This window comes from Mya arenaria, chromosome 8 (assembly GCF_026914265.1).
Source record: "Mya arenaria isolate MELC-2E11 chromosome 8, ASM2691426v1".
NCBI classification, from domain to species: Eukaryota; Metazoa; Mollusca; class Bivalvia; order Myida; family Myidae; genus Mya; species Mya arenaria.
The window spans coordinates 49,924,986-49,937,767 of NC_069129.1; the positions used below are offsets into that span (position 1 = coordinate 49,924,986).

Sequence of the window (12,782 nt, forward strand, 5' to 3'; positions counted from 1 at the left end):
GTATACATACAGATTCAGTGTTTTGGTGCGCAGTTGACAAATTAACTAATTACTTATTAGAAGTTAAGAATATATATTTATTTATATAAGTTATACTTTGCAATCTAAATCATAGATTTGAAAAAGGTAACCTGTATCAATAAATGCAATTATACATAAATAACTGTGCAAATCTTTATGAATCATCCAAATATGAGTACCTTGCAGAGTCTATGTTATTTGAATTTTTATGCACTTAAATGTGAAGAAGTATGCTTGGGATTGAACTCTAAGAAAAACAAATTTCAATGAAATTAAATGAAGCACAAAATATACAAAAATTGAAACTTTTTAGACTTTCAAAACTTTAACATTTATACTAAATACGGTTACATAAAATGATGAATACATTTGTAGGATTTGATATCCCACTAAATGTAACCGTCGGCTTCGTTCATTCTAAACTTTCTCTCAGTGATAAGGAATAATTTTTATTCACTGCAGTTGTTTTCTAACTTTATGAAAATAAGAACAATGGAAACAATGCATTTACTGTTGATCAGTGCAGATTGTGGGAGGTCATGGTTGATTTCACTGAACCACCAATAAGTCCTGCCAAAATTGGATTTTAATTGTTCAGTCAGGTGTTTTTGGTAGGCATGATTAGTATGAATCTTAATTTTAACCATCACTTATGAATGTTTACCAAATCCAAAACCATATCAGGACAGAGACAGATGACAATACAAGAATGGCCTACTGTTGTATTTATTGATGTCTTTTAAAAATATTATCCAAAGTATGGCCCTGTGATTTAAAGCTCCCCTGAAAAAGAGGTGACAGGTTTTCTATATAGGATATAATTACATCATTGAAAATCTTCTCTAAAACTGCAAATAAAAAACCTTTGATATAAAATGATTTATTCAAATTAAACAAGTATGTGTACTTTGGTTAACATACGCCAACCACGTAAATTAATTTGTTTAGGTCTGATTTAACGACATTGAGATTTTCAAAAGAACTATGACTTTATCTGATTAAACACTTTAGCCCTCCCCCCCCCCACCTCCCTCTACCCACACTTTTAAAATTTCCTTTGCAGCTTGCAAGCAGTTTTAGTCTAAAGTTTAATCTAGCCCATTAAACAGTGACCCCTTGTGATGTGAGCCGATTTGTTTAATGCTTAGAACATGGTTATCAACATTCCCCTAGATGAAGCCCTAGTCCATCAGTGCTTTCAGCGCTTTGATTATCCTTGGTTTACCATGGGTAACGATATCTCGTCATATAATAAGGCAGTTAAATATAAACAAGACACGCAATTCATGAGTGATCAGCGACAACGTCGATAAGACTTTTGTGCAGTAAAAGCGTTAACTGTTAATTGTTTGGAGAAAATATATTCATATATTAACTCCGCTTAAGTTTTTTTGGGTGACATATTGGACTTCTTTCGTATTAATAAGGTATATATCTACTATATAATTTATAAAATTAAAAAACGGATCTTGCATTGTCCCAGGTATAAATAATGAAAATTACTTATTTGTAAGATACTCATGATTAGTAAGGATATTCATTGTTTGCACTTAAAGACAATCGAACGTCGTATAATCTTTAAAATTGAACTTATGATCACCTCTCGGGACAAATTCAAGCTGATTTTGATACTCGAAACACACCTAGAATGTAAAAGTTTCGTAAATGAAGCAATGACAATAATCTTTGAATATAAGATATTTCGAGGCGATCAAAAAATAAAGATGTGTATTTTTTGTAATATAATGGAATTTTTTCAGTTACGTGTTCAAGTTTGATTGCATATGTATTAAAGATGCACTCTTACTAATACGATTTACCACACTTTATACATATGATTTAATTTACCAAAACGGATGAAGGATATTGAGTTTTATTTGAAAGAAATGTTCATAAAACACGGTATTTCTACCTTATGAGTCGATAATTAATCACAGTAAATCTTTTAGCACTCACCAATCATTTAATATTTTTGCGTTTTTAGCCATTAAATACACAGTTACAACCTTGTTATCAGTAATTAATCCTTTTCATAAATGCATTATCTAGTAAGGAGTTTAAGGTTTATCACTCAAAATGTATGTTTGTCATACATATATGTTTGTATTGATTTTGAATATGGTTAACTAAAGGTGACATATTGCATGAATATACAATTTACACTTAATCAGATTGGATTGGAGAAAATCGTCAACAATGCTGCTTGTAAATGTTCTGCGTGGGCTTGGAAATTTCAATGACCTACTGCGCAACTTCCGCCACGCTTTGGGTAAAAAGGTTACGTTGTACTAAACTAAGTCAAAGATGGAATTACACCACAATGATCAGCGCCCCGCTGTATGTCCTTGAGGAAATTAAGTTACGAAAATATTTAATACAAATTAATTGATACTTTCTTCGTGAAAGGGTCTGACATTTTAGGAATGAAGTGAATATATAACTATTGTTTACAAAATACTTACATGCCGCCAATGCGTATTTGACAATCAATTAACAATTTGGCTAAATATTTTTAAACGAAAACCCCCCACAAAACAAACAGTTTAATAGAGATACTTAAGTATACAAGCGTATGTTGTCGGTTACAATTCTTAAAAAACAAATACTCAATGCAGATGATTTTGCTAATCTTTAGTCGTGATGCAGATTTGTTTTAAATGTTAATATTGATATTGATCGCATTGATTTCTTGCGTTTGTACTGTAATGCAGCAGGACAAGCGAGCAAATTACCAAAACGCGCTAGCGCGCTTCATGTAATTTGCTTGCGTGCTTACCTGGTGCGTTTATACGACATGAAAGCAAGATAAAATGCGATCAATCGATAATTAAATCCCATAGGAGCGACCCAGCCTCAATTATGATCAGCTTCTATATCAAATGACAACTCTTCTTATTTATTTATTTAAGTCCTTCGGAATTATGAGCAATTGGTTCGGCGATTCTAAAATAGCCAAAGCGTTCATTTTCATGTCAATATGAGAGCATGAAAATGCAAATAATATTACAGAATGCACTTTTCCAGACTTAAATTAGTCATGTTTTTCTTTGGGAGCGGGTTGAAAATCTATCCTTTTCAGTTTTTTTAAACCATTTATGTTTCGGTTCTGGAGCGCACGTCCTTTATTGCGGCCCAGAAATTACGACCTTGACGGACCTTCATCTTGACCCCTTATGGTAACGCCCCTGATTTAAAAGTAAGTAAAATCAATGTCACTTTGTTAATTTTAAGTTATTGACCAGTAAAGTACTCAAATGCTACTTCTTAGAACGACGAATTAACATGTTCACTAAATTAAAGGCATACTATGTACGCCTATTAAAATAATTGCGTCCTGTTTAAATATAAAGTAAAATCATTGTGACTTTGTAAATTTGCTGGATGTTATTTGCCAGTAAAGTACTCAAAATTTACTTCTTATGACGACAAATTAACATGTTTACTAAGTTAAAGGTATAAACTATACATACGCCTATTAAAATAATTGCGTCCTGTAAAGTCACGAATGATGCAGTTGCTTCGTAGCTAGATAGTACAATAAAGTAAATTAGTATTGTGTTCTCTATCCTATGTACGTGTAAAATGCTTTTTTGGTTTGATTTTTGTTTATTTTATTTTGTATTTGTCACCATTTCAATTTGTGTTCATCTCATCCTATGTGTATGTTCATGGCCAAAGACTTCTGTATTGCCGATATTGCCAATAAACTTGAAACTTGTAAAGTCACGTATCAAATTTAAATATGGCCAAGAGGTAGTTGATTCTAGTTCTGATAATATCAGTACATTGATCTTCATTTGTTACATTTTTTTATAAAAACATATTGTGCTCTATCCTACTTCATACTTTAAAGCTCATTTCAAATGTTTAATATTTAATGACTGTAATAATACGCAGTGGGACTTTAAACCAGACCGTCATCGTTGAAAGGTTTTTAAGAAAACTGCATATATATAACACTTCACCATTTCAGATTTTCACTTCTGGTGCTGGTGGAAGATTGTAGAAGGAACTTAGCACGTGGAAATGTGAGTGTGTTTCATAAACAATTCATAAAAATAATCAATTCTTTTATAACAATCTGGTAAACACATCATATAAAGGTTAAAGGTTTTTTGGTATGCATTTACAACAATAAATCGTGTGATAGGACGCAGTCGCATAACCATTTATTTTGTGTGAGGACATACTTGTAACATTTAAGATTTTAGTGGTCTACATTTTCTTGTGTAAACTAACTACTAAATGGGCAAGCTATTGTTTATATATATCGTTTCATTTGCTTCAAAGATGCACTATTACTCCCACATAAGATTTACCACAATTACTACTATAGTTTAATTATTCCAAAAAGGATGAATAAATGTCGAAAACAATGGTTCTAATAAAGTATACATATTTTAATTTGAAAGAAATGTGCATAAAACACAGTATTTCTACCATTTGTGATTATAGTAGATCGTAGTAAATATTTTAGCATTCACCAATCATTTAATATTTTTGCGTTTACAGCTTTAAATACACGGTTACAATCTTGATATCAGTAATTAATATTTTCTGTAAATGCATTATTAGGTAAGTAGTTAAAGGTTTATCACTCAAAATATATGTTTGTTATACATGATATTGAATAAGAGTGTCACTTTAAATCAATATTGGCCGACTTCTGATTTTCTGATATAAATATAATTGGAACAATTGAGAAATAGTGCCTTCTGATTTGACCAAAAATTTTTTTACCATTAATTGACTTTAATTTCCAAACAGGTGTTCAACATATTTCATTTTATCAAGAGATTAAAAGTATTTCAACATTGATTTGCAAACAATTTTTTATGCAGATGATTCTGTCAAATTTTCATTAATTGTACCTAGATTGAGGAATTCACCGAAAATAGTTTAACAGTTTATATTTCAGTAAGTCTCTTTTCCACCGAGGCTTACTTGTTAAATTAGTGTCAGTAATAAAATGAAACATACACTTGGTGTTTGAAATTTTGTGCAGGACAAGTTTAAAGTAAGTTAAGTACTGTATCATTTGCACTAGTCCAATAGAACTGTTATTTTATTGTCAATAACGGAGAAAAAAGGAGCACAGTGCATAAAAGTACACAATCAGAAAACGATTAGCCTAAACCTGCTCTTTTCTATATGTTAGCCCAAGTTTCAGATCTGAGGAATGTGACATTCATCATAGCTGTGCCTCTAGAAATTAAAGTATTCAAGGGCAATAGACGTTGTAATATAATGTGTCGTTTTACGTGCTTTAATGCAAACAGCTAGAGGCGTTTTTGGGCGCTTCGTTCTTCTTGTTCTTCTGTGTCCGATCCTAGATACATTCGCCCTAACGATACGAACAAGGCCCAAGAACATTGTTCTCGGGTCAAAATTCCGCACTACCTACAAACCTGGAGGACCGAGAACTACACGAGAACAAAATGGAGGAAAGTAAAGTTAAGAACGATGCGTGCATGATTTACAGCGAACAACTCTACTACCGGTTCCCGGTGTTAGGGCGTTTTGCGCGAGTTACACGTTCCGAATCGACTCGATTCTATCCTGGAAACAAGCGCCCAAAGACGCCCTTAGTGTTGTTTCCAATGCAATTTAATAATACAACGAATAATATAATGATGTACTCAAGTGACACTGAAAGTGAACGTTGATTTTTGATAAAAAACATTGAGTTTTATCTTACAAAATTACTCTTTATCATTTATTGATAAAGCTATTTGTGCGGTCTGTTTGTAGATTTTTGCCTCTCATTCTGCGTCTTATGTTCGGCCCTAGCCCCTTTACACAGGGCTTTTACTTAAAGTTTTGAGTACTGGACTTGTCCCATCATCGGATACCCCCGATACTTACTACCTTATGCTTTGTTATGTACCGTTTGCAATTTGGCTACGAAACTCTCGTTATCATGGCTAAATAATGAGGCGGTTTCATTGGTTCCGTAAAGTACCAGGTGCTTTCGCGTTGAAAATTATTTTGACGAAAGCTTGAATTGAACAATAATAGTACAATGATATTTGTCTGCAATAAAGACCACTCGGCCATGGCGGCTACTGATAGTTTAGAGTTATTTAAGAAAAATTAAATTAAAACATTCGAATTCATTGGAAAAAGAGTTGCCTCACCTGCCTCATGCATATTCATTAAAACGAGATTTTGTCAGTCATTTGTCCCACGGTATTTATGAAATTTAACGGAGTTAAGTACCGTGGTTGCCGACCATGTCATTGTCTCTGTAGTCTTCATTGTATCATTGAACATTACTTATGTTTTATAAATGCGGTAGGTTGGTAATTTTACCATTCGTGTGTGAGTATATACTTAAATGGAAGGTTGATACCTAAAACGCTGACAACAATTTTAGCTCTATCGTATGGGACTTAAGACCTGGGTCAAAAGTACGTACAACATTTTGTCGTAGAACAAAGGTTCTTAGCGAACTATATCAATCCCCTTTGATCATACAATTATCTACGCTTGATATTTCGTGCAATGATACGAACCTGGGGTCCGTTTCTTTAAATAAGTATAATAATGTATCAATTATTAAAATACTTCATCTCGTCGGCGATATGATAAATAACTTTCTTTAATAACGATTTTTTTTATTTACAAACAGTCAGTCTGGGAAAGCCACTTGAGATTGCTATCGATATAACTCTGAAGAGCATTTAAATTATTAACATTCAAATTCTAAAGACATTTCATATATTTCTAAATGCCGGTTGGATGCTGGTTTTTGTATAGACTGTAATGCATTTCGATCTTGTAGGATTTAACAACATGCCTAAGGCTATTTCTCTGTGCGATTTAGATTAATTGAAGCTTATTTTCAATTTCTGTTAAACTAAAGCCAGGAATCTGGAAGGTTGATAAATCTGAAAATTGGCCTACATGTATTTTCATTTTATTGTTACAGAAAGTATTGCCATTGATGTAAATAACGGTGGTCCCAATATGGATCCTTGTGTTACATCCGAAGTAAATGTGAGGAAATCCGATTGCTTATTACAAACTTTAACTAAGTGCTGCCTTTTAACTTAGTAAGACTTAAAGAAAACCTGTATTATATTGTGTAAAATGGTTATGCTTTAGTTCATGCAAAAAAATCGTCATCTACTAAATCAAATGCTTTCCTAGGTCAAGGAAAACAGTTCAAAACAGTTTGCTGCTTTCGTAACTTCGTTATCAATCGTACATATATAGGAACGTCACAGGTGGCGAAAAGTTTGTCTTTTTGTTCTCAATTTGGTTCTCAACTTTATTTCTGGGAAAAGTTGAATTCTCACAAAAAATGAAAATTACGAAACTATGGCATTCAAATTCTTTCATCTCTCATTACTTGAGTTTTGGAAAAGAAAAAGAAACACTGGTAGAATTATGCAATTTTAAAGCAACACACTCTTCAAGTTTTTGTCGATGACATCGTAAACGTTTTTGAGCGATGTTGACGTCATTCGAGAAATGTGAAAACTTGAAGTCATTTATATATCAGAAATTAAGTCATGAAACATCAATGAACTCATTTGACTTTAATTTTCAAAAATGAAAATCATATGAGTTGTGTATAAATAACAAAATATAAGCCTCTAAAAAGGGTGTTTTAATAGCTACGTGGCCATATATTCCGAAGTTTAAAAAGGCTCCAAAATACAACTTATATTCCCGTTAAATGTCTATTGCAGCGTAACAATGAGCAAATACGAGAACTACAACTCAACGTCTCGCAACTATGACAAACAGAGGGTCCCAGTTGCCTCGGACACCATCGCGGCCATGATTCAGTTCCTTACGAGCAAACAGCTCAAGGTATGGTCAAGAAATTTAACGGTTGAATAATTTCTTAGTACAACGTTCCTAAGCATTTTGAAAAGCGTAAATGAGTTCAGTCTGCATGGGGGGCTCTAGCATAGATTGTGTATATGGCTCAAACCCTTATTATGAGTAGACAAGAAACGTTTGTAAATACAGAGGACAGACAGTAAAGCTGCATTCTCACAGATTGTACGTTTTGGCAACTTTGGTAAGTTAAAAAAATGATGTTTCATGATTTTTTTTCTTAAACCGTTACTAACGGTTTAAGCCATAGAACATTAATTTTCGAAAAGAAATATAAAAATCAGCGATCTGATCTTTTGTCAGCATTTTTCTATCCTTGGTTTGCAGATATTTACACAAAAATTTGCTTTTTCCATGACAAAAAATAAAAAAAGTTGTAAAACCGATATATCTGTGAGAGTGCAGCTTTAGGCATAGTGGCTTACTCAGTACTGTTGCACGTGCCAGTCACCTTACCTGTTTATGATATTAATGATGAGTATACCAATAATACTACATATTGGTATTCAAGTTAAATACCCATTACATGATTTGAATTCAAACTCTACCGCAATGAGTTTATATCTATATAATATTCCAAAATTATTAATTTCTTTCAGTCAGGTGAGATAATCATCGTGTCGGCAAAATGCAAAAGTTTGTGGAGTAATACAGTTGAAGAACAAAGAATTTGCCCACATTACAATGTCTTAGAAGACGAATTTCATTACTTGACTGAAGTAACCTTAATACATATTTTGGATCTAAATATTCATTTATAATATTCCACGATTATACTCATTGAAATATGTATTACACCATAGATTGTTGAATTCAGAAACTATTTCTAATTTTGTTTATGCATCATTTTCTCAAGGAAAAGATTAAATTACGTTGCATAAATGATATATTAAAGGTTTCGGTTCCAACTATTAAATAGTTACAAAATGAATCTGACAATATATTATTTCTGAAGAAGAGTTTAAATATTCGCTACTGTATGTGTTACTGTAGAAATCAATCTATTCATCATACAACTAACGTGGTGCAGTCCCGGACTGCCTTTGTACTGTTGTCATTTTTGGGATTAGAAAAAATTGCATCAAACTAAAGCAAAAACTATATTCTACAAAACTGTATATATATATATATTATTATATAAACCTTCAAGCAAATGTTTTATAATGACAATTGAGAATGCATTCACATGCATTCTCAATGATGAGTTCTCTATCAAGTCAACACTCAACAACACTTTCTGAAATAATTTAATAGTCGTTTGCTATGGCTGAGGTTTAAATGACATTTTTAAGTATTTTGTGGTTTAATACAAGCGAATTAACATTTGTATGCATTAGAATACCACTCATTAAAAGGTTAAAAGGTTATTGTACTACTTCTTTAATGTGCCGAACTTCAGTGATCAAATGTTAATACCTTTAAGTAAAACATTATTATATAATAATGCAACCATAACTCATTGTTGTATGAAACACACTGCGTATCATAATGTATCAACATGTAATTGATGATACTTTATCTTTATTTAGCCTAATATAATGACTATAATAATAATGTATTTAACGTTTAAATATGATAAATGATAAATGTCGATCATGAAAGTGCTTAACTACTTGTACTTAGGATGTACTGCATTCAGCTCAGTGATTGCTTAAACGACACTTAACGACGAACGTCAAGTTCAGTTCTAGGCCATCTCGTTGATCTCGATTATTAAAATATTTATATTTAATATACAAGTCTTTTGTCTCGTTGTTCATTCAAGATAAGTTATATTCCGTTATGTCACATAGTCTGGAGCTTTCAAAAGCAGGTTGGATATTAGTCTAAGAATAGATGAAATACATAATAACATCTCGTTGAATAGGACATCCATGTATTGGACGCAGGTTGCGGAACGGGCAACTACTCTAGTGCTCTCCTTGAACGGGGTCTTGGTCAGGTGACTATGATTGACGCCTCCAGTGGAATGCTACAGCAGGCGAGAGATAAACTAGGTCATGCCTTGGCGGATGGACGCGTCAAACAGATGCTAGAGGTCAAACTACCGGAACTACCGTTTCCTGATAAAACATTTGACGCCGTCATGTTTAATTTGGTAATTGGGCTTCTTTTTTAATTGTTATATTTTTTGCATCATATGGAAATACATTAGGAATTCATTTAAAGACAGGTCAAATTTATGTTATTGCCTTTGCCTTGTTATTATTGTAAGTATCGTTGTGTTTTAATTGTACCTCACTCACTATGGAACTGTCCGTTCTGAAAGTAGTAACTGTACAGACATACTCATAAGCATGTATGTGTGTCCATGCTCATAAATATAAAAGCCTTGTTGAGTCTAGATTATGTGACTTATTGATGAAACCAACTGCATTTGAATGATTTAAAATGATTTACTCTTAGTTGTGTCGCAAAACTTCAGTTGCAATATGCATATAATAACATGTCTCTTATGTGATCTAGTTAACAATATAAACTCTTTTAAAATGAAAACAGTCGTCTTTGTATTGAGAAAGGAATATTATACGGTTAATAATATCTTTGACCATATCATTAAGGACTTTTAATCGGTTTAACCTCCGCATAAGTTCTTAATAACGTGTCACTGATCGTGCCCCCTCACAATGATTATTAGCGATATTTCAATACTTCTGTAATATAGTTGTTGTTTTATGACATTGTTTGTCTCTCTTTTCGACGTTGATCGTTATGATTATAGAAAGGATATTGATTTCTTTTGTTTGTAGGTACTTCACCATCTAGAACCTAAATCCTCTTCAACTGATGGTAGTTTTCCCGTCATTACCAAGGCGATTACCGAGGCAAGACGAGTTATCAAGAAAAACGGCGTACTCATTGTAACCACTCAACTTCCGAATATCCTCAAAAACAATCTGTGGTTTTCTCGGATCAATGAGAACCTCACAGAACGCAACATGAAACGCTGGCCAGAATTGGATTACTATGAAAGTACATTTTCTGCGGCCAAATTTGAACTGGTTGAAACTGTTAACATACTTTCCAAGCACTACCTGAATGAGAATGAGTTCTATGAAGGCCCGTTGCATGACTGGTGGAGAGATACGGAGTCTTATTGGGCCCTTGCCACGGAGGAAGAATTGAGGCAAATTAAGGAGAAGATCTCTGACTTGAAAGAAAGAGGAGAACTTGAAGCATGGGCAAAGGAGAGAGATAGAGCCAGGACCGAGGGATCGATCACATTGTTTGTTTGCAAAGCAATGTAAATATTGCTGGACAAAAGAGACGGATCGAGCCTGGACAGGGAGTCCGTTACTTTGTATGTTGGTAGATCATTGTTGCTGGAAAGTTAAAATTTACATAAATTGTGTGTAACATTTCACACTATGCACACCTATTTTCTGTATTCATGAAAGTATACTAGCAATATCAATAAAATATAAAAAGTAATGAATTTCAGGACTTCATTTCAGTAACACTGCCCAGTCGCCTGACTCGTTACCTATATCATTGGTAACTTCACCAATAGGAACAAAGAAGGCCTCTATAGAGTTGTCGCCAAAGAAACATAGAATTTATTCAGCAGTAAATGTTACAACATTAATATTTGTTAGAATTTTTGTTTTGCTAGTCAATGGCAAAACTATTGTTTTAGGCATTATCTTCGTGAATTGTTAGAATTTGGACATACCAAGCGAAAATGATATTCATTTTCGAGAGCATTCATGATGCAAAATGAACAAATTCTATCAGTTCATGGGATGCTATGGTGTCTTCCTGTTTCGATGAATGGGCCATGTGAAGACAATTTAAATTATGTACATCGTACACATGCCTTAACGGTACTTTATGTTGTACATCGTCTGAATGACTTTTACAAAACGGGTCCTTATATTTTCGGTTATAAGTTTATAGAATAGATAGATATTGTAAATTTATCCAAACACTTTTCATAATCAATGAAACAACAATAGAGTTTAATCTTTAATGAAAATGTTTTTGCAATCATTGAATATAAGATAATATCAATCGTAGACTTTCCTTTAAGAAAACCAGACTGATTTTCAAAATATTTATTATAAGATAAGCTCCACTTTGCCAGTCTATTAAGTAATATTCGAGAGTAAATTTTCGAGAGTATATTAATGAAAGCTATTCCTCTAACGTACACATTTTCCCCTTTAAAACAGGAACTGTTAAACCCACCTCTTTATGATCCGATAAATTGGTTATGATTGAGTACTTGAAAATGTGAGGTCTAAAATATTTTGTTTGGCTTAAGTACTAAATAATCCACTAAATAAAAGTGAATTAACATAATTCAATCAGGTGTTTACTATGTGTACATTTAAGCAGTTGATCTTTCTAAGCACGTGGAGAAATGTTAACAAAATCTGACAGCTGATTATTATTCTCAAGTTATCTGACGAAAGAAAGGTTAGAGCTTCTACTATTAAAATCCTCTTCAACAAAAGAAACATGACACAACAGCACAAAACTCCACAAATAACACAGTGCATATATACCATATAAAAAATCTATGCGTGTTAATCAAGTTTCTGATAAGAAAATAATGTCAAACTTATATATCATGTCTAAAAAGTTAAAATCTGCTATTTTTTTCGAAAGCTCATTTTTAATCCATGATTTGTATCTGAGGTCCGACCTAAGCACTATAGTTTTTTGTGTCACATAGTTTAATATTTACAATCATTTTGTTTAGTTTCTACTAATGTTAAGTTTATTTCCGATGATACGGGCAGTGTTTCCACGTTTTTTGGTGGCCTTCGCGATGGGGTTGAATGCCTTCCGAAGATCACGGTACTCCTGTTGTAATTGGACTCCGATGCCGTGGCCCTTTTTTAAGATAGTTTAAATGCCCGGTCCGAGGGATTTCACCCTAACTGCCTCTTTGGATTTGTAATTGT

General features: G+C 33.0%; 1 protein-coding gene across 1 annotated transcript; it reads left to right on the forward strand.

Annotated features, from left to right (window-relative positions):
- Nucleotides 1-1,319: 1,319 nt before the first annotated feature.
- On the forward strand, nt 1,320-11,237 carry LOC128242334 (malonyl-[acyl-carrier protein] O-methyltransferase-like). The gene is made up of 5 exons (XM_052959443.1): nt 1,320-1,448; nt 3,995-4,049; nt 7,719-7,842; nt 9,740-9,970; nt 10,623-11,237. The coding sequence occupies exons 3-5, from the start codon at nt 7,726-7,728 to the stop codon at nt 11,118-11,120; spliced, it is 846 nt and encodes a 281-aa protein (XP_052815403.1). The 5' UTR covers nt 1,320-1,448; nt 3,995-4,049; nt 7,719-7,725; the 3' UTR covers nt 11,121-11,237.
- Nucleotides 11,238-12,782: the final 1,545 nt, after the last annotated feature.